At 35.9% G+C, this 27,514-nt stretch overlaps 1 protein-coding gene across 4 annotated transcripts in view; it reads right to left on the bottom strand.

The window, feature by feature from the left end:
- RNF19A (ring finger protein 19A, RBR E3 ubiquitin protein ligase) overlaps positions 1 to 27,514 on the bottom strand; it is a 57,586-nt gene that overhangs the window by 15,719 nt on the left and 14,353 nt on the right. For 2 of the 4 annotated variants that reach the window (XM_032315539.1, XM_032315540.1), the window contains 3 exons: positions 20,473 to 20,602; positions 14,860 to 15,627; positions 1,961 to 2,169 (listed from right to left, as the gene is read on the bottom strand). In XM_032315539.1, coding sequence (XP_032171430.1) covers positions 1,961 to 2,169; positions 14,860 to 15,533 — 883 coding nt within the window. In that variant the 5' untranslated portion in view covers positions 15,534 to 15,627; positions 20,473 to 20,602. The remainder of the gene's footprint in view (positions 1 to 1,960; positions 2,170 to 14,859; positions 15,628 to 20,472; positions 20,603 to 27,514) is intronic. The other 2 variants (XM_032315538.1, XM_032315537.1) reach the window with 1 other exon arrangement.

The raw sequence follows: 27,514 nt of genomic DNA on the forward strand, positions 1-27,514 counted from the left end.
GTCAAGTAATTATTAAAAGTGCAGCCAATTTTTCAATGTATCATGGTAACAGGAGACAAAAAAAAATCAAGATATCTGGAATAATGGAATTAATAAAACCATTTTAGATGGCAGTGCCCTTTCCTCTTTTTTCTCCCCCACAAGTCAATGAGTAGCTAAGTTCAAGTTTTTTATAGATTCGTCAAAAGAAACTATCACATGAACATTTATCCTGAGAGCTTTGATTTTTTAAGAGCACTGGAGGTAAAAATGCATGTACTTGAAATTTTCAGAATTATAAGGGCTTCTGAACATGGAAAAACTCCAAAAGAAGTTTTTAAAATAATCACCTTGGGAGGTTATATTTGTTCCAACAATGCTACTATTTGGCTCAAATCACTTGGGAAGTTTTTCTTTCAAATTATTTTCAAAACTACTTAATATAAAAAAAAATCACTCTCATGATCATACAGTCACATCTTAGTTTGGATCCACCCCAAACCAGTGATTCAACTTGGTTATTCTAGTTGTTAGACTTAGTTCCAAAAGAACTTCTCGTTACTTCCAGAAATCAAACTGAAATTAAGAAGGTAATTTAAGTGGCTGTACTGGGATCTAAAGGTTATGAACAATAAGGCATTCCAGGGTAGCACTGCTGAAATAACCATAAAATCTTTCACAGTGAATACAGTGAGAAAGATCAACATTCATTTGCATGACTAAATCATGATGTTTATTTTAAAATTAATAACAAATGCAAATCTCTAACAGATGACTGGTTTCTCTAGTTTCTCTACCTCAAACAGCTAGAGCACCTACTTTGTGTCAGGAAATGTTTAAACCTTACAGACATAAGTATTATTAGTGTCTTCATTTTACAGATGAGAAAACTTGATTGGGTCACACAGAATTAGTGGAAAAGCTAGGATTCAAATCTAGACAGACTGATTCCAGAGTCCAGGCTCTTAACTCAATATGTACATCCTGTAACCAATCAATAAATACCCATGTCCACACACAGAGAAGAGAGATATCATTTCCAAGTGGATCACTCCATGTCTACAGCTGACCCTAGAGGATACAGTTTAGGTTTATCAGGTCTCCTTTGAGTTACTTCTGGGCCCATACCTGTAAATTATTATTAATACCTTTGAATTCCACCCCAAATCTTCAGGAAAGCAAAGAGAAACAAGCCAATGAGCAAATAATCATGAAAATCTGTGTACACTGTATAAAGTATTAAATGTTGAATTTAAAGTTTAATTTTAAATTTGACTTTAACAGCATAAAGTACACGACTATCTCAACACAGTGCTAGTAAGAATGTAAATTATTTTGACAAATTTCTGTATTTTCCAAGTTTTTCCATTTTATAATCAGTGAGAAAAATATTTTTCTAAAAATGACTGAAAATTCAATAAACAATGACATTCTATAAATGGGAAATATTAATTTTTTCAATTTTTATCTGAAGAACATTAAGATCATAATTTTTCTTAATTTTTGAGATTTAGGAGATGGATACATTATTCAAATAGATCCCCAGGTAATTTTAAAATTCCTAGCCAAAGACACAAAATTCTTAATGTCCCATAAAGTATGATTTTGAATCCTTCATCCTGGAATTAGATGACACATCTGTAAATAAAAGATGATTTTTAAACATCTTTGCTAAGCTTTGCATAACATACTTTTATGAACCACAGTTTCAGACCATCCTCAGTTATCAGTTATATACATCACCACAGCACTTCCTTTTTTCTCTTTTTACAATAAAATCTTCCCAACCTCAATACCATTTTTCCCACAGTAAGGAATGAGTGCTTCTGGAACAGAAATACTAACAACACAAAGAACATTTCTGAAAACTGAAGGGAGGAAAGGTAATAACAGGAACTATTTGAATACTGCATTTTTTATTAAGATGACTATAGTGCTGTTTGTGTCAAATATTTTATTAGAAAAACTTAGACATAAATACCTGCTGCTCCAGACTCCTGACTATAACTAATGGATGAAGAACGTATAGTTCTCAGACGTAAACTCTGGGCTCTCTCTTGCCGAGCAGCATCACAGGTCTGATTGGGGTGCCAGATTTGTTTACAGTGGTAGCAAAACTCTGTTCCACAGCCTTCTCGCCCACAAGTTAATTTTGGACAGCTAGCACATCCAAATGCTATCACAGCATATCTTCAAAGAATAAGAAAAATGATTTAAAATGGGACATAAAAGAAGAGATACTAAGTAAAACAATTATCCAACTGAAAAAGTTTTCTATTTATATATACATGAGCAAATTAAGTCATAAACCCTAACACTATCTCATCAACATAAAAATGGGGGAAAAATGAACAATTCACAAATGAATACATATAAATGGCTAAAAACATTTTTAAAGTTCAATATTTAACTTTTAACTTTCAATTTTATCTAAGATGTCAAACTGTATAGTTAGCATAATTCCAATTTTATAAAAATTATATTAAATTAGTATTGTATGCACACAGAAAACACCAGAAGGAAATATACCAAAAATCTTAACAGTAGTTTTGCTGGTACTAGAGTTCTAGTTCTCTTCTTTATATACTTACATATTTCTGATTTTTATAATTACCTGCTACTTTTAAAATCAGAAAATTAAAATATCACCTATTTAAAAAAGGGATGATGACTGAATCAGCTACACCATTACATCAGTTAATGGCAAACTCTGATAATTCATAAATTTTGTGACTATCTTGTATTTATGCATAAATTCTTACATTAATGTTTCTAAAATGCATAGTAAAAGTGTTCTTTGGTGCCAATCTCCTCCAAAATGTACGTGAACTCGATTTTCCCAATTAGAAAATTTGTTTTTTCACTTCAGATTAAAAAAACTGAAAACAGTAGACTCATGACTAGCCCTGAGACCTATTCTCCGTATTAGTATTTTGGCACTTCAATAATTTCTTACTTAAATTCTGGGCACACTTGGACATTTATCCCAGAGTAATGAAAACTTACGTACAAACATGTACACAAATGCTTGTAGCAGCTTTTTTTGTAACAGCCAAAAATCAGAAACAGTCTAGATGTCTTTTTCACTAGGTGAATGTTTAAACTATGGTGCATATATATGGAATACTACTCAACAACAAAATGAAACTACCAGTACACTTCACTCTGATAAATCTCTAAGGAATTATGCTGAGTGAAAAAAGTCAATTTAAAAGTTATATACTCTATGATTCCATTTATAGACCATTTTTGAGATGACAAAATTTTAGAAATGGAAACAGATTAGAGGTGGCCAGGGATTAGGGATGTGGTTGGGAAGGCGACAGAGGATTTATAAAAGAACAATAGGTTCACCACCATGGTATATACCACCATGGTATATTCACCACCCCATGGTGGTGAATACACTTATGTAAGGTGATAAAATGGCATATAACTAAATATACATGCACACACAAGTAAAACTGGGGAAATTTAAACAAGATTGGTAGATTATATCAATGCCAATATCCTGCTTGTGATGTTTTTTGCTGCTGTTTTGTTTTGTGATGTTGTTTTATAGCACTGAAGAATGGTACCACTGGGACAAACTGAAGGAATGGGATTTCTTCTCCTTCTTTTTTTTTAGATTTTACTTATTTATTTGACAGAGGTCACAAGTAGACAGAGAGGCAGGAAGAGAGAGAAGGGGAAGCTGCCTCCCCACTGAGAAGAGAGTCCGATGCGGGGCTCGATCCCAGGACCCTAAGATCACAACCTGAACCGAAGGCAGAGGCTTAACCCACTGAGCCACCCAGGCACCCCTGGGATCAGGATTTCTCTTTATTATTTCTAACAACTACACAGGAATCTACAATTATCTTAATAAAACTTAAGATAAAAAATGTCTGGTGTTTTGGTTCTCTTTGAAAGACACACAAGTCTTATCTATGTATAAGAGCTTTTTAAAATAGCAAATATTTCCTTTTGGCTGGAAATTTAAGGGAGTTTTCAGGGTTCCTCTTGTTATTGGCAATAAAATTTAAATAGTAACTATAACTTATATTTTTATTAAATTTCCAAATAATGTGTAAAATGATAAAATTTTAAGAGTCAGGAAGTTCCTCCACTTTTGGGACCTGTTGCTCCCTTAGTATCTTTTTAAACTTAAATTTTACATCTTAAATTCCATTTTATTTTTGATAGACCGATTCTCCAGTTACCAACATAATCATAAATGTGTCCAAGCATGATTAAATTAAAGACAACTTATTTATCAACATGGGGTAATTTAGCCAAGTTTACTTTCCCTGAGGGAAAGTAGTTCATTGCAGTTACTCATAAAAAAAAAAAAAGTCCTCAAAGACTCAACACTTTATTTTCTATCAAATTATAATGCTAAACAGTCTTTAAAATAGTAATTTCACTGAAAAGGAAATGATGCTCTCTTCTGTAACTCTTTTCTATCCTAGCTTTTCTTGAAGGAAGGAGGGAAGGAGAGGGACATGGGGAAATCTGTGTGTGTGCAAGGGACGATGACGCTAAGACCAACTGTTTGTTAAGGTCAGTCACAATATATAAGGCAGAAGAGAAGTTTAGGTTACCTGGTCAAAATACAATTTCCACCACTTATAATCTGTATAGTCTCATTAAATCACATAGCCTCCCTACAACTAAGTCTTCCCAAAACATAAAACAGGATTCAAATACTTCAGCATTCAGCCAAAGTCAACTTTAGCTTTAGCCTTGATCTTTAGAATGCCAAACAAGCAATTCACCATTTCAGTGACAGTTCCAGTACCTCTGCATCTGTACTTGATTAATGACCATGGAATCCACAGTTATTATCCTTTCTATATCAATAGAAATAATGTATGGAAGGCGCCTGGATGGAGCAGTTGGTTAAGTATCTGATGCTTGGTTTTGGCTCACATCATGATCTCAGAGTTGGGAAATCAAGCCCTGTGTTGGGCTTGCTGGGCTCTGGGCTCTGGGCTCAGTGCGGAGTCTGCTTGAGACTCTCTCCCCTTCCTTTGTCCCTCCCCCCTGTGCTCTTTCACTCTCTGAAATAATTCTTAAAAAACAAAACAAACAAACAATGGTAGGCATTCTAGATACAGAATAAAAAATCTTACTGCTTCATCTGGTGAAATTTTACTGGACAACAGAAGTATGAATGCACATTGTGTTTAAGAATAAAATACAGTAATTATTAGTGAGACCTGTGAAAGCCAAGTTTAGATATAAACTTAACTTTTTTTTTTTTTAAAGATTTTATTTATTCATCAGAGAGAGAGAGAGGGAGAGAGCAAGCACAGGCAGAGAGAATGGCAGGCAGAGGCAGAGGGAGAAGCAGGCTCCCTGCTGAGCAAGGAGCCCGATGTGGGACTCGATCCCAGGACGCTGGGACCATGACCCGAGCCGAAGGCAGCTGCTTAACCAACTGAGCCACCCAGGCGTCCCTAAACTTAACTTTTAATTCATTAAAACAGGGATATAGACTTGTAGTTAATATGAACACTGGAGTGCCAGAACTAAATTTAGGAAGAATAGTCTTTCTGAGTAAATAAATATAAAAATACACAAGGCAGATTAACAGAAATAGGTTATATCATAATTCTTTTTTTAAAAAAAGATTTTATTTATTTGGCAGAGAAAGAGAGATCACAAGCAGGCAGAGAGGCAGGCAGAGGAAGAGGGGGAAACAGGCTCTCCACCAACCTGGGAGCCCGATGCAGGGCTCTATACCAGGACCCTGAGATCATGACCTGAGCTGAAGGCAGAAGCTTAACCAACTGAGCCACCCAGGCACCTGGTTATATAATTCTAACCTTTACAGGTCGTTCAGTATACCACCATATCACTAAACAAAACTTAAGAACTGATGTAATTTTTAATCAATGATTTAAGCTATGAGTCTTTTTTTTTTTTTTTTTTAAGATTTTTATTTGACAGACAGAGACACAACAAGAGAGGGAACAGAAGCAGGGGAAGTGGGAGAGGAAGGAGGCTTCCCACGAAGCAGGGAACTCAATGTGGGGCTTAATCCCAGGACCTTGGGATCATGACCTGAGCCTAAGGCATATGCCCAACAACTGAGCTACCCAGGCACCCAAGCTATGGGTCTTTTAAGAAAAAGTCCTATTAGGGAATTCTTCACATTTTGACAAGAATTAAAAGCAGAATGTCAGCTTTGCTATTTTAAACTTTCATGACAAGATAATTTCCACATCTGGTATGTAATCCATGAAAACATGAAAGGGTATGGTGTGAAAACTGAGGTCTCAAAACATTTTAATCTCAATAATCAAGCTTCAAAACAGCATCATAAGTTGCTTTAAGATAAAAATTCCCTACAGTGACTTAAACTTGTTGAGAATAACTGTTTATGAATAGTGAATACCTATTTATATTTTTTAAATATATGCAGTATAATTATCTGGAGCAAACTAAAGAGCTGAAAAGTAGACTAGCATTTCTGCATGATGTCAAGTATTTAACATTTGATTATTTTTTAAAATAAAATTTTACATTTACTTTTGTATCCCATAAATTCATCACACCTTAATTATGATATTTGAAATTGCCCTGGAGAAGTATTAATTGTCTGGTCATTTGGCATCTGTTGAAAATAAATGTAGGTCTGATGCATCTCAGAAATTAGGATATCATAATAAAAAAGAGTTGTGATATTTAGGGGTAACTGGGTGGCTCAGTGAGTTAAGCCTCTGCCTTCGGCTCAGGTCACGATCCCAGGGTCCTGGGATGGAGCCCCGCGTTGGACTCTCTGCTCAGCGGGAAGCCTACTTCCCCCTCTCTCTGTCTGCTGCTCTGCCTACTTGTAATCTAATATCTCTGTGAAATAAATAAATAAAATCTTAAAAAAAAAAAAAAAAGACTGTGATCTTTAAATAAAACTGTGTGTTGCGGAAAGAACGGGGGAAAGCCGGGGGAAAGGGAAAGAGAATTCATTCATGGGACATCATCATTATGTACTCAAATATCAGAGATAAAGTACCTCAAACTTGTTTATGCTACTTCCCAATATCTCCTTTTTAAAGGAAAAGCTGAAAGAATCAGAGATAAAGTACCTCAAACTTGTTTATGCTACTTCCCAGTATCTCCTTTTTAAAGGAAAAGCTGAGAGATCCTACCCCAGAATTAAACATTCAAGTCCCATTCAATCTGTACAAGTTATAAAGAAAAATAGGTTTATCTTTAATAATCCTAACTATTTTTCATGAATGTATATTTTGATAACTAAAAGTTAAGAGTCTATCACATTTTTTTCTTATTAACAGTTATTGAGTGCTTACTATGTAAATTTTCATAAACATTCAATCTTAATAATAACTTTGTTAGGCATATTTTATAATATAGCAAGAATTAAATGTAACTAGCATTCACACATTGAAAACAGAATGTTAGGCCTCTTGATGATTTTCATTGTGTGGGAGTCAAACTTATTTTCCATTGAAGCAAATGGTAAAACTAAATTAAATATAAAATGCTTCCTTTGGGGCGCCTGGGTGGCTCAGTGGGTTAAAGCCTCTGCGGCCTGGGTCATGGTCCCAGGGTCCTGGGATGGAGCCCCGCATGGGGCTCTCTGCTCAGCAGGGAGCCTGCTTCCCTTCCCCTCTCTCTGCCTGCCTCTCTGCCTACTTTGATCTCTGTCAAATAAATAAATAAAATCTTAAAAAAAAAAAACAACGCTTCCTTTAAAGAAAAATGTCAGGAGTATCTCTGTTCCGGTGCATTAAGTGTTATATGGGAAAAGAACACCCTCAGCAGAATGTCAGGAATAACTGAACAATACTAGTTAACCTAAGATCTTTGGCTTGAACAGTATCCAAATCTTGGTTTAAAAGATGGCTCCTTGTCCTTCTATGATTATTTAACTCAAGTCTTACTTTCCATCTCTATTCTTCCATGTCTATCTACTTAAAAATGTTTAAATCTTCCTATTTAGCAGAGTGGAGGGACAAGAAGAAAGTGGGGAAAAGAGAAACAGGGACTGAAATAGGACAGTCTTTCCAGAAATATTTTCCGTTCACTGGAGTGGCAACAGGAGGTCTATACTAAGAAAGTACTCAGTGGTCAAGTTAGAAAAATGCTAAGCAAAATTAAAGCACTTTTTTCATTTTTAACTACAGGATTTGCTAAAAGAATTTATTTAAAAAGATTTTATTTATTTATTTGACAGAGAGAGATCACAAGTAGGCAGAGAGAGAGAGAGGAAGCAGGCTCCCTGCCCAGCAGAGAACCAGATGTGGGGCTTGATCCCAGGACCCTGAGATCATGACCTGAGCCGAAGGGAGAGGCTTAACCCACTAATCCACCCAGGCACCCCGCTAAAAGAATTTTTAACATACCAGTGATCAGAATATAGTGTGCACTATTTCCAGTTATTTCACCATGGCATCTATTTTCTGGGAGAGTCTCACAGTACTAGAGTTCTACAAATTACATCACTGATAACAGAGCAAGTAGGGATACCAGCTAGGGTACTGTATTGTGTCTATACTGAATTCCTTATGAAGGAACAAGTAAAAAGAACAAACTATACCTAAAACAAAATCTAATCCTAAGATAAACATAATACTCCACAACAAAAATTTTAATTAAAAAATGAGGAAAAAGAATGAAGAAAGATTATCCAGGCATCAAAGACCCCTGCCCCCCAAAAGTAAAGCTTTAACAAAACCTTTAGAGAACAAAGAAAATATAATCACAAATACTGTTTGATCCAGTTAGGGGGGAAAGTCAAGTTTTGCATCAAAATCAACAGGTTTGTGTTTCTACTTGCTAGAATTTACTATTACTCAATAGAGGAGTGACTTGTTTAAAATGTTTGGGAGAAGGTCTAGATAAAGTGAGGCTCATCTCCTGGTTCCCTCTTTCATGAGCTGCTTCCTCTAGAGGATGCCTTCTGTTGTGCTTTCCACTACATGCTACAGGGGAATTGTCAAGAACTGCCCAGTCTATTTGGAGAAGTCAGTCTAATTCAAGGGTGGTGTCAGCAAGCCATTCTGGCTGCATAACTAAAGCCACATTCTTTAGTAGAGCTGACATGTCTCCTACATATCCACTTGGTTCTGACTGAGGGTTTGAGGGTATGTTATTTTTATTGATTCCCTTAAAACCACCCAAAATTTCAGTATCATTTAACAACGGCTGGTGTAGCAGCAGTATATACTGAATTACATAGCATTAAAATATATCTAGACCAATTTTATGGTTAGGAAGAATAAACTAAAAAGAGCAAACTCTCAGCTCAAGGAATTTTTAAACTCTAAGCTCAAAGTCTTAGAATACTTTTATGAATGTCTATTCTAACAGATACAATCTGTCATTAGTTATGAATTACAACTTCCACTGAAACACAGTTTATACTCATTATGGCTTCCTATACACAAAACCTGCTGTTTTCTAAGTCACATGTATTTGTTTCCTCTGGAGAAAATCACAAGTTGCATCTGTTCTCTGTATAAAATTTCTAAAAGGTCAGCCTACAAAAGCACTTTCAGCATGTCAAAAGACGGTCAAGTTATGGCTAAAACCTTTCTTTGTAGGGTTTTGAAATAAGAGCTATATGAAGATTAACTGGAATTTAAAAATGTATCTTGTTTAGTTCCTAAGCCGAAACCATTTTTAAAAAATATTTTATTTATTTATTTGACACTCAGAGTTCACAAGTAGACAGAGAGGCAGGCAGAGAGAGAGGAGGAAGCAGGCTCCCCGCTGAGCAGAGAGCACGGTGCAGAGAGCACGATGCGGGGCTCCATCCTAGGACCCTGGGATCATGACCTGAGCCGAAGGCAGAGGCTTTAACCCACTGAGCCACTCAGGCGCCCCCAATACCATTTTTTAAATCTATTATGAATAGTATCCTCCACCAGAATAAATTATTATTCAGAATCATTTAAATGTCAGCCAGTTTGACACTATACAAACCTGATTACAGTTGATCACATTGCTTTAAAATGGCTTATTGGAAAAAAAAGTAAAATAAAATGGCTTATTGACAGCTCCTATGATATATGATTTATATTAGTGGCATACAGTCCGATTGATTCATTCAACAACACTTTATTGAGCATGGCTAAACCAGCAATTACAAAGAAAATCAAATACTTTTTTCTTTTTTGCCCTTGAAAGGCTCACAGACATTATTAAATCATTAACTATATTCTTGTATTATAAATGTTCTTGTATATTCAAAGCTCCCCAGCAAAGTCAGAAGCACTCACATGAGAAAACACTCACATGGGATAATGTGTGCTGGTAGAAGGGTGGCCAACTGAAACATGTGATGACAAACATTAAAATGCCAACTTTTTGCTGTCTGCCTGCAATGTATAAACTAGGCTACCTGGGTAGAAGGTAATCAGGTCTTTTTACTCAAGACAAGTTCTATGCATTCCTTCCTATGTGCCCCTCAACTCGCCCCAACACATCTCCCTAGTCATGGCCAGATTCTTTTCTGAGCCTGTGTAGACTGCATGTTATAGCAGCAGTTTTGCAAACTTCATCCTGGTTAAATCAAAGCACACAGGTTTGGCTCCTTCTCAAGAGGACTTTTCCGAAATACTGTCTTTTAAAACAAGTTCAATTTGTCCTGGCCCTCAGAAGAGTAGAAAGAATATTAGGTCAGAAAACCTGAGGGATCTCAAATAGAAACCAGGTCAGCTTTTCTTTATCCTCTAAGCTAAGGGCAATATTTCTCAAAGTGTGTTAAACTACATGTTTAAGTAAAATTAATGTCAGATACAGAAAATGGTCAGATTAATATCATATGCAAAAAAAATTCACAATTTTACATACAGCATTTCTAGAAAAAAGTCTTTCAAGTGTGTTGTACAAGAGAAGGGGTTAAATACTATATACATGTCAACGGTCCTAGCTAGCTAAGTATTTCCATTACTCACTGCCAGATAATCAGGCATTTATTTACCAGTATTCTTTATGCCAGATTTAAATAATAAGTGGATTCTAAATAAAATATGTCCCTCTGTGGATCCAAAGATTTTAGTAAGTTCCAGGGGGAAGGGATTTTTGTCTTTTATTCATTATTAAGTTTCCAAGTACCTGGCACACAGGTACTTTAAATATATGAGTAACTGTCTGATTTTTAAAAATTAAGGCGGAACTTAAGAAATGGACACAAGGAATTATAAATAAGAGCTACAAAAAACTTGCTGTGTGCCAGGAATTATGTTAGTCATAAAATTAGAGGTCTACCCCAAGCCTTATAACAACATGATGGGACAGACATTTAAAATCAGGTCTAAATGCTCATGGTAAGTAAAACTGAAACCTTTAATCAAGGCGTATGTAGCATTCCATTCTCAAAGTACACATATAAATTTTCTGCTACTGGATGACAGTTTCTATGTAATGCAACCATAAAACCTACAATGTAATCAAGTATATAAAATATGCTCTTAATCTAGGGACAACATAAATCAAATATAAATGACAATACATTACGAAGTAATACTGACATGTTTTCTTTGTCCTTTGTGGGTAAGACTATTGACAACCATGAAATCAAGAGTTAATTTATAGTCAAATTAACCAAGACTAATTCTTTGTTAAACTTACATAGCAATCAAGTAGTTGTGTTCATAATAACAGAATTTATTAAAGTAGCTATTTCTATTATTTTATATTTTACACTTAACATTTATCTTCTCCAAAATATTTAAAATATTAAGCCATTTTGCTTTTTTTTTTTTTTAAGATTTTATTCATTTATTTGAGAGAAAGAGAGAGAGCGAGCTGGGGGAGGAGCAGAGGGCAACAGACAAGCAGACTGAACCTGAGCCCAATGCAGGGCTCAAATCCACACCTTTGAGATTATGACTTTAGCCAAAATCAAGAGTTAGACACTTAACCAACTGAATCACCTATGTGCCCCTAAGCCATTTTACTCTCTGACAATGAAGTCTCAATAAGAAGAAAGTGGGCAAAAATAACACAAAATATGAGTTTATGAAACATCTTTAAATTTTACTGAAAAATGTCACCCATACAAAAAGGATTTATAAATAAAAACAAATACCCCGTATCTACCACGCAAACTAAGAAAAGTATCAGTAAGGTGATCATATAATTAACAACCCAAACTAAAACACTTGAGAAGAGTAATGCGATCAAAATTACAGCAAAAGCAAAACCGAACTACCTCTGGCAAGTCAGAACCTATGGTTTTACCACATTTATCAGTGGCTTTAGAAGCTTCTTGATTGCTCCTTCAAATTCACAACCTCCTTTCAATAGGTAACCATGAAACTAAATATATTCATCCATTTTAGTGTTAACGAACACTTTTTTTCTTGTTTGCTATCATGAACATTCTTTTTTTTTTTTTTTTAAGATTTATTTATTTTAGAAAGTGCATGAGGCGGAGGGGCAGAGGGAGAATCTCAAGTAGACTCCCTGCTAAGTGCAGAGTGGAGGCAGGCCTCGATCTCACCACCTTGAGATCACTACCTGAGCTGAAACCAAGGGTTGGGATGTACCACCTAGGTGCGCCTATTATGAACATTCTTTTTTTTTCTTTTTTGAAAACAGTTCCCTTTTTTATTATGAACATTCTTAAACATGTCTCCTAACTAGATGTCTCCTGGCATACAAGAATTTCTTCAAGGTATTTCACTAGGAGTGAATCTTCTAAGTTACAGGGTAAATGTGTATTCAATTTTAATAATAATAAGGCAGCTGGTGAGCTAATCTTCCACCTATATTTTCTTTTCATTTAAAATTTTCCCTTTTATTTATAAAACTTTCCTTTATAATCTGTTTTGATTTTGCTTTGGTGTGTTATGTGTGGAGATAATCACATTTTTCCCCCCCTCAAACAGCTACTTTCACAACTCTGTATGTTGAAAAAAATCAATCCTTTCCCAGTTGGTTTAGCATGTTTCTCCTAAAATCAAATTCTTATCTAAATAAGAATCTGTTTCAGCTGTATCTATTGTGTTCTATTAAGTTAATACAATTGATATCCATTAGGAACACATGATCAATCAACACAGCTCAAGAGAATATATCTATTTAGTGGCCAGAAAATTTGTGCCCAGGATTTACTGCCTCAATCTCCTGGGGCCATAGCTTCTGACACTTAGCCTTTTAATTCATGCCATCATTTTCAAACTTTTTCTCTTAAAACTATTAAATGGGGATGCCTGGGTGGCTCAGTTAGTTAGGCATCTGCCTTTGGCTCACATCATGATTCCAGGGCCCTGGAATTGAGTCCCATATCGGGATCCTTGATCAGTGGGAAGCCTGCTTCTCCCTCTGCCTACTGTCCCCCTGCTTGTGTGCATGCTCTCTCTCTGACAAATAAATAAATGAATCTTAAAAAAAAAAAAAAAAAAAAAGGCAACCAAACCATTAAATGCTTGAGGAACTTGGGAAGTACTTTTTACCCTGGGGTTCCATGAGAGACAGAAAACCACTCTTTCTCCAGACAAAACACACCATATAGGTATATTCCTCATTATTTGAACTCTTGAAGGAGTATTTGCTATAATGATTTGCAAAAAGTGTGTTAACCTAAAATTTGTTGTCCAAGTTGAAATTTAATGAATGCATGCTTGCACCAGTGAAAATGTTGTGCAGAGGTCCACGGGACCAAGAGTGATACAACTGTATGCAAGCTGTTCTTTTGACAGGATACTGTCTCCTGCTCAAGTTATTTTTAAAGGTACTGTTCATTATCAAGATTTCTTCCAATCTTTTTCTTGAGAGTTTATCTCTTCAGGGCTCCCAGAGTTTGCTTCTGTCATACACCTGTAAGCACAGTCAACCTTGGCTCAGTTTAGAAAGTATCTTTAAAATATTATTTTATTATTTATGTTCTAGTACAAGCTCCCTGCATTAGAGGGGAGCACAGTTCAAATGTGATAATGAATTATATTTCTAAGTACTTCACACAACTAATGAATTCATAAAATGTCAAATAATCAGGTAATATTTTTAATATGTTATTTCCACTGAAATCCTGGTGGACAGTTAAAGTTTAGTTATACCTGGGAAAACTGGTTGGGATTTGCAAAGGCTGGTAACATACTATTAATTTTCTCATTTGGAATGAGAGATATAGGCTAGATGCAATCTGAAAAGTTACTACTCAACAAGCTTTTAATAATAGATTTGATTCAGATGATGAAAACTGAAACTTCATCTGAGAAACTGAACTCACATTCTACTCTTATTTCTGATTATACTCAGATAATATTGAAAGCTCTGGGTTTTCCCAACTCTTACTTATACATAATCTCTAGCTTACTAATGATAACATCCAATGTTTACAGCCTTTGTTATTCTTGAAAAGCATAAGACTATTTATTCCTAGTTCTGACAACCCTACATAGGAAATGCTCTATAAACAGAAGATATTGTTAACATAATCAAATGTATAAGAAAAAATATTTTAAATCTTTATATTAGCAATACTTACATCATACCAACATGAACACATGACATTGTGCACACATTAAGGTGTCTTCTGAAAGGGTCATTTGAGTTTATACAACCAAAACCAAACAAAACCCCTGATCATTTCATCTGCTACACTAAAATAACAATTTTCCAAATTAGAGGGATAATCAATTTTGAACACAACCAGACCCTGTACTCTACCAACTTATCCCTTTCTTCCGAAAATGTTCAAATGAGTATGCAATGAGACACAATATAAAAATGAGTAAGATAATATTCCTGCTATTTGCATCTAACATTGAGCCTGGCACATGGTATGCACTCTATGTACATTTGTCTACTGAACAATGAATCACACCTGACATGTTAAGATTTTTCTTTTGAGTAACAGCTAATTCTTATTTTATCCACAGAAAAAAATATTAACTCAAGAAAAACCAAACAAAATCTTACCCACAGTCTGGAGCTGGACACCACCTACAATCAGGATCTGCAACAAGCCACCGTCTAAGCATAAATTCTTCATATTTTTCCATCAAGACATCATCACTTAATATCAAGCGAATATCATGGGGATTAAACCGTTCAGTACATTCTGGGCAACTGATATTAACTCTACTTTCAGAAATTTCTATCCTTAGATATTGTCGTAAGCAATCCACACAAGATCTATGATGACAAGTCATGATCTCAGGAAATCTGTCCTTAGAATGCCGCAGAAGGCACAAAGGGCACTCTATAAAGTCTCCAATTTGTTTGCTGATAGAAGTTAATCCATTGTCAGAGGAGGTATTTGTAGAGAAAATGGAGTTCTTATCAGTACACATTTCAGAATGTATACTTTCAATGCTTGCAATTCCATCCACCCCGCCATTTAGCTCCCTGGATTTACGTTTGTTATCCTTTTTTCTCCGAAACAGAGAGCCTATTGAAATTCTTCTTTTTTTGGGTGCCTTTTTCACTGAAGGCAAGCTCACAGATGAAGCAGAAGACTGAAGATCACGATCTGAACCCATTTGCCGATGTAAACTCATGTCTAAAATGTTCATTAGAATTGACTCAGGGTCTGTGTTTACACACAGCCCTTCATTATATTTAGAAATGAAACCTATTTCTTGTTCTTGCATTCAGATTAAGTCATGATGTAAGAGAATCCTACTTGGTTCCTTCAGCGAGTTCTTGAAAAAGCTTGACTTACAGAAGACTGTTATCATAGATGGTCTGAAAAACAAAACATAACACCAAGAAAATTTTATTTATATTCTTAGTGTGCATGATTTTTAAATAAACTTACAACCTTACTACAAAACTTCAAACCAGTATGTTCTTTAGTCATTAGGGTTTTTTCAATAACACCAATTTAATTTACTGAGTAGTCTACATGAGAATGTAAGTATATATAGCTAGCACTAAAACAAGTATATTCTTTAATCTTAATAAAAAAAAAACTAGATTTGAGCTGACCTTACCATTATTAAACTCTCATAAAAATCTTTGACCATTTTCACTGAGACTTCAATGATTCCCCACTGCTTTTCAGAATTTAACTGACTGTAAAATATACATGTAGATACAAAGGATTACTAAGTATAGCTTATACAATCTTGAAGAAAAGTGAAGTGTGTGTGTGCTCTTATCCTGCCAAATGCAGAAAATTAGAAATTTAGAAAGTTGCAGGAATTAAGACAACATTGTGGTACATCACAACGCTAGATACAAAGACCAATGGAGCATAACACAGTCCAGAAAAGGTCTCAAGTATATGTGGATACTAGAGTTACGTCAAAGGCAACAATAGCCTTTTCAAAAACAAAACAAACATACTATTGTTTTACTGGTTACCATCTGAGAAGAGGAACTTAACCTATAGCACACCAGATGCATAAAAATCAATTCCATTTGGTTCGCAGATCTAAGTATGAAAAGTAAAATGATAAAGCTTCTAGAAGTCAATGAGAATATTTCTGTGAAAAGACTTCTTAAACATACAAAAGTACTAACCATAAAAGAAAAGACTGACAAATTGGAATACAATAAACTCAAGAGATGGTATTCAAGAGAGTGGGACAAGACAGTTGACACATATAACTAATAAAGGACCAAGTACCCAGAGTGTGGATAACACTTACATATTAAGACAAAACAGACAAAAAGAAAATGGGCAAGGGATTTAACAGGCATTTAAAAAAAGGATATGAAAAAGTGCTCAACAACATCTGTCATCAGGGAGATACAGATTAAAGCCACAATGAGATACACATCTAGCAGAATGGCTTAAATTCAGACTGACATTTCCAAGTATTACCGAAGATGTGGATTGCTGGTGGGAGTGTAAAATGGCGTAACTACTTTGGATAACTGTTTAATGGTATCTACCAAACTTGAACATATAGACACTTTATTACCCAATTACGCTACCAGAAATAACTGCAAAAGGGAAATGAATGCCTACATGCATCAAGAGATACATAACAATATTAATAGCAGCATTATTTATAACAAGCCAAAATACTAGATGCAACCCACACTTCTTCCAACGAATTATATTCACTTTCTAGCATATTAGAAATGAATGAAAATGAACAAAATACTGCTTTACACAAAATAAGAATGAATCTCACACAAAAGATGGCATACTGTATGTATAATTCTATTTAAAGAAAGTTTAAAACCAGGTAGAACTAATCTACGATGACTGAAATCAGGAGTATAGATACCTTTTGTGCGGAGGCACAAAGGGAACTTTGACATATGTAGTAGTTTAACATATGTAGTAGTAACTAACTACTACAATGACCTACAAACTCATGTTTATACACTTTACTGAATGATTGTTCTATCACAGAGTTTAAAAAAAAAAAAAAAAAAACAACTTCCTGAGCTGGTATCTACATGTATCCTTGAGAAAGTCATATTGATTTCCCAACACAAAATCTAGAAAAACATTTCACTCAGGCAAACATTATTCTTGTCCATCAGTTTATATTTTCTCATTATTTGCAGCATTCTCTGCTAATTCTGCGGCAAATATAGGGTGTAATGGTAGGTTTTACTAAAATTTTCAGCATTATTTTCTTCCATGTTTTTATTTTAATTTGCATTTCAAAATGTCTTCTGTACTCCACAGTGAAATATATTTATCATAGAAGACAACTACAGAGGTAATCGACTTTGGGGAACTTATCATCAGATTCTGTCACTTAAAATAGTAAACCAATGGTACTTATCAGTATCACCTGGGAAATTTTTCAAAATATACATTTTAAGGCGCACCTGGGTAGCTCAGTGGGTTAAGCCGCTGCTTTCGGCTCAGGTCATGATCTCAGGGTCCTGGGATCGAGTCCCGAATCAGGCTCTCTGCTCAGCGGGGAACCTGCTTCCCTCTCTCCCTCTCTGCCTGCCTCTCTGCCTACTTGTGATCTCTCTCTATCAAATAAATAAATAAAATCTTTAAAAATATATATACATTTTAAGACACTTGATAGACATGGAATTTTTTTTCTCCAAAAGAGAACCCTGTAGGGTTTTTTTGTTTGCTTGTTTTTTGTTTTTAAGATTTATTAGTTTGAGCTGGGGCGAGGCAGGGGGAGAAACGTACAGAGGTGGCGGGTAACAGGGAGAGACAGAGCCAGACGTGGGGCTTGATCCCACAACCCTCAGATCATGACATGAGCCAATAAAAGAGTTGGATGCTCAACCAACTGAGCCATTCAGGTGCTTTTAGACGTACTCTTAATATTTAAACTAGGATAGTGAGCAGATTAGAACATGTGTTCATCCTATTTAGGAAATCTTAAAACATTACGCAAATACACAAATATGGCTCAAAGGAAAAATAAACAAATCTGAATACTAAAACCTGAATATTTCTACATGGTAAAAAATATTATAATGCAGAAAGACAGTGATAAATTAGAAAAATGTGTATAACAATGAAAAAATTTCCCTACCATACAAACAGCTTTTACACATTAATGAGAAAAAGATGTAAACCTGATAACAAAGATACAAGGAGGATGTCTGAAGAATTATAAAAATTAGAAAGACTGAACACAGTTTTTAATAATAACTAAAACTAAAGAAGCAAAAATTCAAACATCAGATATCCTCTTTGTGCACATTAGATTGACAAAGGTTGTAAAAAGTTGGTAAGCATGTACTGTTAACGTCTCATATACTGACTGGGGCACCTGGGTGGCTTAGTTGTTAAGTGTCAGCCTTCGGCTCAGGTCATAATCCCAGGGTCCTTGGATCAAACCCCACATGGGGCTCCCTGCTCAGTGGGAAGCCTGCTTCTCCCTCTCCCATTCCCCCTGCTTGTGTTCCCTTTCTCACTGTCTCTCTGTGAAATAAATAATAAAATCTTAAAAACAAAACAAAACAAAACAAACAAACTCATATACTGTTGGGAGGAGTGCAAATCAGCACAATTTGGGGAAACCAATTTAGCCTTATCTATTAAACGTCAAAATGGAAGTATTCTTTGACCAGCAATCCCACATGTAAAACTTATCCTTCAGAAAATGTAAGGACACAGGTGTGCAAAGATAATGTGCAAGGAAATTCACCGTAGCCTAGTTGATAGAAACAAACAAAACAGGACAAAAAAAACAAAAACAAAAACAAAAAAACCCACACAAAACCTGAAAATAAAACTTATGTATCTAACAGGGGATTGATAAAAATAAATGAACCAGCCACGATTTATGTGCAATGATATGGAAAGCACTCTCTACATAATGCTAAGTAAATAACTTCAAAATAGTGTATATAATATGAGCAATGCATTTGTGGAAAAAATATATCCACACAGACTTACATATACTTACACAATTTTTGGAAAAAATTAAGAAATCACTGACAATAGTTACTAAGGGAAGTACAATCTAGTATTTTTTAAAATTAATATAGAAGTATTATTTGTTTCAGGGCTACAGGTCTGTGAATCACCAGTCTTACACAATTCTCAGCACTCAACAAAGCACATACCCTCCCCAATGTCCATCACCCAGCCACCCTATACCTCCCTCCTCCTCCTCTCCAGCAACCCTCAGTTTGTTTCCTGAGGTTAAGAGTCTCTCATGGTTCGTTCCCCTCCCCGGTCCCATTTTGTTTCATTTTGCCCTCCCTTCCCCTCAGACCTCCTTCCATGCCTCTCAAATTCCTTGTATCAGAAAGATCATATGATAATTGCCTTTCTCTGATTGACTTATTTCGCTTAGCATAATACCCTCTAGTTCCATCCATGTTGTTGCAAATGGCAAGATTTTATTTTTGATGGGTGCATAGTATTCCATTGTGTATATACACACACCACATCTTCTTTATCCATTCAGCTTTTGATGGACATGTATGCTCTTTCCACAGTCCAGCTATTGCAGACATTGCTGCTATAACACTCAGATGCACATGCCCCTTCAGACACTACGTTTGTATCTTTAGGGTAAATACCCAGCAGTGCAATTGATGGGTCATAGGGTAGCTCTATTTTCAACTTTTTAAGGAACCCCCAAACCATTTTCCAGAGTGGCTGCATCAGCTTGCATTCGCAAAAACAATGTAGGAGGGTTCCCTTTTCTCTGCATCCTCGCCCACACCTGTTGTTTCCTGACTGGTTAATTTTAGCCATTCTGACTGATGTGACGAGGTATCTCACTGTGGTTTAGTGCAATCTAATACTGACTTTCTGCCTCCTGCAGAGTTTAAAACTCTTATCAGAGTTTAAATTAAAAAAAAAAAAAAAAAAAAAAGAAAAGAAACCTAACTGAACCCCACAAGCAGTAACAATTATTTTTCCCTAAAGCTAACCAATAATAATAAGGATGGGGTCCAGAGTTTGTGTGTTTTATATTTAGGTCAATAATTTAGTGGCACACTCTGATTAAGAACCACTAAACTAAGGAGACTTAAAACACTCACTTAAAAAACAAAACTCTATGGGCTTTGCCTCTGAAACAAAGTTCCTTGTTTTTCATTACGTCAGGTACAAAAAATAAAAAGTTCTATTAAAAACAACTCAAAACAAAACAAAACTAAACAAAAACAAAACGACAACTCAGGGGGCACCTGCATGGCTCAGTCAGTTAAGGGTGTGCCTTCAGTTCAGGCTGTGATCCCAAGGTACTGGAATCCAGCCCCTTGGATCCAGCCCCAGCTTCTCCCTCTCCTCTGCAGCAACCCTGCTTGCACGCTTGCTCTGTCAAATAAATACATAAATAAATAATCAAACAACAACAACAACAACAAACAACTCAGTTTATTAGTCATCATCAGTCAAAAGGATTATGGTGAAGTACCCCTTAACCTATGGCATAGAGATGATGAGACTTACTTAAAGATCCACATACTTTAATGACTATTTTTCTGCAGAAATAATCCATAGAAGTGTCTATAAGCATGTACTTATAGAAGAGTACTGCGAATGCCTCAATCAAGGGAACTTTGGCTAACTTGGGATTTTTAAGACTACACCCTAAACCACGAAGGAAAATAAAAAAGCACTACAGAACTTCTGCCAATTTTTAAAGATAACAAAATGTGTGACATTAAAAAAAAAACTTCAGTGATTCAGGAACTTATTTTTAGAAAAAGCTGACTTCATTCTCCAGTGAAAAATAAAAATCTATTATTTGCATCATTTAATATAATACTATTCTTTTTTAACTCAATTTTTTTTGAAGTAACTACCAACTATATGATTCTGCATTATGTTCTGCCTCTCAAATGTACACACCATTAAGACAAAAATATTACTTGAGTTCTAAAACAAATGGCTGGTTTTCAGGTTGGAAAAAGAATGGAAATTATGTTGTATATAATAATACCATTATAGAGTTTAAAAGTCCTTTTTATCTGTGTCTTAATTCAAGCCTCACTGCTTGAAAGAAAAGTTTTATTAGACTTATTTGACAGGAAAACTGAAGTTCAGAGAGTAAATACTGCAAGTAAAGGATAGGGTTAAGGGAAATTCAGGTGTTCTGATACCTCGGCCTCAGTACCATTATCTGCTTTCAGCTGTCTTCATGAAAACTTCTCTAGTCACTGTCAAGATATCAAGAATTACCTCAGAAAATAAAAGACAATTACATCTTATACATCATCTGGGGCTCATCTTTTTTTTTTTTTTTTTTAAGATTTTATTTATTTATCAGAGAGAGAGGGGGGAGAGAGAGAGCACAGGCAGACAGAGGCAGAGGGAGAAGCAGGCTCCCCGCTGAGCAAGGAGCCCGACGTGGGACTCGATCCCAGGACGCTGGGATCATGACCTGAGCCGAAGGCAGCTGCTTAACCAACTGAGCCACCCAGGCGTCCCATGGGGCTCATCTTAACTATCCTTAAACTCCATGTCTCACTCAAACCATTCCTCCTGTCTGAAATGTCACTTTCTTTCTCTCCTCCTAACCAAACTGTACTCAACTTCTTTTAAAAAAGATTTTATTTGATAGAGAGTATCACAAGTAGGCAGAGAGGCAGGCAGAGAGAGTGGGGGAAGCAGGCTCCCTGCTGAGCAGAGAGTTTGCTGTGGGGCTCAATCCAGGACCCTGAGATCATGACCTCAGCTGAAGGCAGAGGCTTAACCCACTGAGCCACCCAGGCACCCCTGTACTCAACTTTTAAAATTCCGATGACTTCATTTTGTCCACTTTTTTCCTGATTATCTTTAAATTTTTAATAAGGTTGAGGTAGAACTTGAATATTTGTGATTTCTTTAATACAACAGAGCCAAGATGGTGTCATAAACAGAAACATCATGAACAAATGCCAAATGAGTATTTCTTAAAGTGACACAATGTCACTGAAGTGATGCTACTATTTCATAACCAGAAGAAAATATCAGTCTGTTAGTTCACTGTCATACTTCCTAAGCACATATGTGTTCTTTCTTTTTTTTTTTTAAAGATTTTATTTATTTATTTATTTATTTGACAGAGATCACAAGTAGGCAGAGAGAGAAGAAGGGAAGGAGGCTCCCTGCTGAGCAGAGAGCCCCATACAGGGTCGGGCTGAGCCCGAAGGCAGAGGCTTTAACCCACTGAGCCACCCAGGCACCCCTGTTCTATTTTTTTTTAAATAGTCCATTTAGTTCATACTAGGTCTACAAAGAGAAATATCAGGTCTACTGTATTAAATACAGAATAGATTATATATAAAAACAAACATTTGCATGGTGTAATAGAATAGTTCACACAACTTCAGAGCAGGAGCAGATGATGAAAGGCAGTAAATGTACTAATAACATAATCTGAAATACCCCCAACTGCTAAAAATCCCCAATCTTGGAAGCTCTTTAAATTGATATACTAGCACAAGGATTTGTCAGGCTGTAATGCACTGATAACATAAAATAGTGAGGGGGAAAAGATAACTCAAGTTGGGCTCCATATGGTTATTGACTTAGTGGAATACCCAAAATAAAAGCACAGATCTTTAATTAAAGACACTAGAAGAGTTTAGTTACTGAAACAGAAAAGAATAATAAAACACAAATAGATCCTAAAGTATGCATTTTCAACTAAGTATCTACAATCATAATTATTGTTACACCAATGTCACAAGGAATTCTAGTCACCTGTTAATTAAACTATGAGAAAGGTCTCTCCTTACCCTTGTTCTCACTATAGGATAACTCCAACAAGTAACCAAGACTACCAATTGCTGCTACACACTCATGCTCCTAAAGAAAATGGCAGGAGAGGGACACGACACCTCAGTGGCTCAGCCGGTTAAGCATCTGCGTCCAGCTCAGGTCATGATCCCAGGGTCCTGGGATTGAATCCCGCATTGGGCTCCTTGCTCAGCAGAGAGCCCGCTTCTCCCTCTGCCTGCTGCTCCCCCTGCTTGTACTTGTGCTTGCTCTTTCTCTCTCATAAATAAATAAAATGTTTAAAAAGAATGGTTGGGGAATTAGTTTTATTGCAGAGGGGCCCCACTTTTGACCTTTTTTTTTTTTTTTAATGGACTTCAATTGAAGAACAGAACCTAAGACTGGTATGGAGAAGGACAGAGACCCATACCTCCTCATCTAACCTTCTCAGGGTTCATACCCCTTTAAAGTCAAGGTCTCTTGATTCTTACCTTTTTCTACTTTTTAGGGGGGGGCTGGGGAGGAGCAGAGGGAGAGGAGAGAAAGAATCTTAAAGCAGCCTTCAAAAGCCCAATGCGGAACCCAACATGTGGACTCAGTCTCAAAACCCTGAGATCATGACCTGAGCCAAAATCATCAGATGCTTAACTGACTGAGCCCCCCCCCACAGGTGCCCCTACTTTTTTCTACCTCTTGAGAATACGTGAGGGATTATGAAATAGGAATATTCAAAAACAAAGATATTTCTACCAATATGTGTCAAAACTCCGTAGAATTAAGATTTAGTAAAAGTGCTGGTAACTTTGTACTGACTCATAAAATACATCTAATTTGAAACCACACTATATTTTATATTTGTAAACATTACAGAAATCGAGCATTCCACCTGAAGCATCTAACCAACAATTAAAATATCATTTTTTAAAAGATTTTTGAGAGATTTTTATTTATTTGAGAGAGAGAGAGAGAGATCACAAGTAGGCAGAGCAGCAGGCAGAGAGAGGGGGAAGCAAGCTCCCCGCTGAGCAGAGAGCCTGATGCCAAGCTGGATCCCAGGACCCTGAGATCACGACCTGAGCCAAAGGCAGAGGCTTAACCCACTGAGCCACCCACGTGCCCCTAAAATATTCTTTCAAATGAAAATACATACCAGATTTTAAACACTCAATTTATAAACACAGGATAGACAAGAACAGGAAAAAGGTTCAAATCCATACAAATAGTAGCCCATTGTTTAAGAAAAGCTGTATGTATCAGTCAGGTCCTGGCAAAACACAAAGCATTCTTCAAAGAGATAACTGAAGGGCACATTGAAGAAAGTGTGGGCAGGGTTAAAGGAACCAAACAGGAATGGCAAAGCACTCAGGAACCCACTGCCACCCTTTGGAATGAAGAGGCAGGAGGAACAATTACTGAAGAGGAGCTGTGCCAGAGTAATTGGAAGAATAATACCCAGCTTCTCTCTGTGGCTCTCCAATATCCTGCCCATGCCTCACACTGGCTAAGTCCAACAAATGAGCCCAAATGAGGCAGTTCTTAGAAGTCAACTCCCTCTGGGACACAGAGCAAGGCACAAATGGGTTAAGAGTGGATCTGGAGGGACAAATTAAAAAAAAAAAAAATCCAGTACTGGATATATAAAAAAGAGAATTTGGGAGTCAAGACCTGGTTTAGCTACTTTTAGTTATATAATCCATATATAAAGTATAATACCGTGTCTGTGATCTCCACTACAAAATATGAATGATGCCACTCACTTCAAACAGATGTGAGGCAAATAAAGTGAGGTTGACCAGTGCTGAAAGTATCTAACAGAATCTGGCATTATACTAAATGTTAGCTGAAATGAAATTAACACAAGCTTTGTATCCCTAGTGCCTAACACAATGTGTAACTTACAGCAGATGCCTAATAAACTTTGGCTAAATATGATGCAAAATATACATAAGTGGAAATGAGGAACTGAGGATTCTATCCATATCTTTACTTCTAGTTTGCTATCAATGTACCATCCTTATCAAGGGATACAATCTTACTATACCCAGCTTTTTACATTGTGAAAAAATAAGAAACTTTATCCCAAGAGTGCTACAGGAGAAATAAAACATGTTAAGTATCTTGACACTATGTCACTTCAAGAATTATAGATTTAGGGGGCGCCTGGGTGGCTCAATGGGTTAGGGCCTCTGCCTTTGGCTCAGGTCGTGATCTCAGGGTCCTGGGATCGAGCCCCGCATCTCGCTCTCTGCTCAGTGGGGAGCTGGCTTCCTCTTCTCTCTCTGCCTGCCTCTCTGCCTGCTTGTAATCTGTTTGTCAAATAAATAAATAAAATCTTAAAAAAAAAAAAAAAGATTTAGGATTTATCCTAAAAAACATCTCCTAATCATAAGCACTTCAATAGCATCTAATAGCTACCCATATGCCAAATTATTTAAAACTAATGAGAAGGTATTTCGGAAAGTAGAGGGCTGCGCAAAAATGTTTACAGACAATAAATCACTTCCCGAGAGAAAATTCATTTATACTCTTGATCTGTTTTTGCTTGTTATTCAGCTAAAATTAGGTTTCTTCTGTTACTTCTCGAAAAAGTTAAAATACAGAGAAAGTCCAAAAATTTTGTGTTGATGGTCTAATTACTAAGTATAAGAATAAAAAGTACCTACAACTTCTAATTTCAATTTTTTTAGATGTCTGACACCCAGATGTTCTACACCTCTAAAAACCTGCATGTAAAGAAGGAATAACATTTATTAGCATGGAACATTTATTAGCACTGTTGAAGAGAACAGCTAAGTATAAAGTCATTTTCTTGTTTTTAAGTGAGGAGGAAGAGGCACAGAGATCCCCACCAGAGTTTCTATAGCTCACTGATTTTGGTTACTAGTGAAGCCTGAGCTATCTTATATTCAAGTGAAATAATCATGAAAGAAGATAAACAAGACTTTCTATTTTTGATGTTATATTCTGTATTAAAAAGCGTAACAGGCGATTAAACTTCAGCAATATACACTTATGTTGTGAAGTTGGGAGAAGATGAGGAATAAAATACTTATTCATTTCAGTGGCTATGTATTTGCTATTATATGTGAGACCGGGAGACAAAGAGAGACATTTGCTTTGGTGGGCAAGATATCTACAGTATTTCTCACGTGTTTACAAGTCATTTGTATTTCACTTGCTATGTATGGCCTAACCATATGCTCATATCCCAATATTGGACTTTTCCTTACTCATGTGTAAAACTTATTTATATGTAAAAAACACTTGCTTTTATGTGTCAAAAAAAATTTTTTTTAATTATACTTGATTTTATGGCAATTTTCCAATGCAGGTATTTCAAATTCACGTATCTTTCTCTTTATGACTTTTGGCTTCTATACCTGTCTTGGACAAGTCTTGGCTTATTCCAAGAGTGTATTTTTAAAATGCTCTCATGCTTCTTTTGGTACTTCTACAGCTTATCTTCTGGCTTAAATCTTTCATTCATTTCATTTTAAATGTTAGGAATAAGTGAGATCAAAATTTGATGTTTTCTTAATGGCTAGCCAGTTACCTCTTTCTCATCCACAACTCCCACCTATTTAATAAGCTACATCTTAGTATGAATTTTTGCTATCTAGGTGGTATGGACTTCTAAAATAAGCTCTTGAAATAAACTACCAAACTGTTTTGTTCGAATCTGTACTCCCACCAGTCAGAAAGGTGCTTAGATCCTGAATTCTTACTAATATCCCATGTTTTTTAAATAGCATTTTCAGAGTGACAAAAAAGTACTTCAATTTCCATTTATTTGATTACTAAACAAATTCAACAATCTTCTTTATTTCTTCAATGGTTTATTTGTTCAAATGGACCATGATTTTTTTTTTCCCATTTTTACACTGGAACCTTAATGCTCTTTGATTTTAAACATACAATATTTACTTCCTAACATTTGCCCTTTAATTGTGGAACACTTTGAAGGTGTTTAAAATTTTTATTTAGTCACATCTATCAAGCTCTTCTTTGTTTCTTTGTAAATTCTTTGTTTCATATGCTTACAAAATCTTCTCAGAGGATGGAATCTATTTACCAATACAAATACCATTTTTTTTGTAATAATTCCTTCTCGAGGATTCAAGTTTCACCTGAGGTTATTTCCTTTCAGTCTGAAGAGCATCCTATAGCATTTCTTGGTACGCAGGCCTCCTTGCAACGAATTCTCTCAACTTTTGTTTATCTGAAAAATGTCCCAATTTCACCTTCATGTTTTATGGATATTTTTGCTGAATTCAGAATTCCAGGTTGACAGCTTTATCCTTTTAGAACTTTAAACAGGTCATTCCATTGTCTTCTAACCTTCATTATTCCTGGTTAAGTCATCCTTTTTTGATATTTTAATTCCTATGTTCCTAATGTGTCTCCCCGCCCTCCACCCTTTGGCTACATTCCATATTTTCTTTCAACCTGTGATATTCAGTAGCTTAAGATGTGCCTACATGTGGTTTTCCCTGTGTTTATCCTGCTTGGGATTCTCTTAACTTC

This window comes from Mustela erminea, chromosome 16 (assembly GCF_009829155.1).
Source record: "Mustela erminea isolate mMusErm1 chromosome 16, mMusErm1.Pri, whole genome shotgun sequence".
Lineage (NCBI taxonomy): Eukaryota > Metazoa > Chordata > Mammalia > Carnivora > Mustelidae > Mustela > Mustela erminea.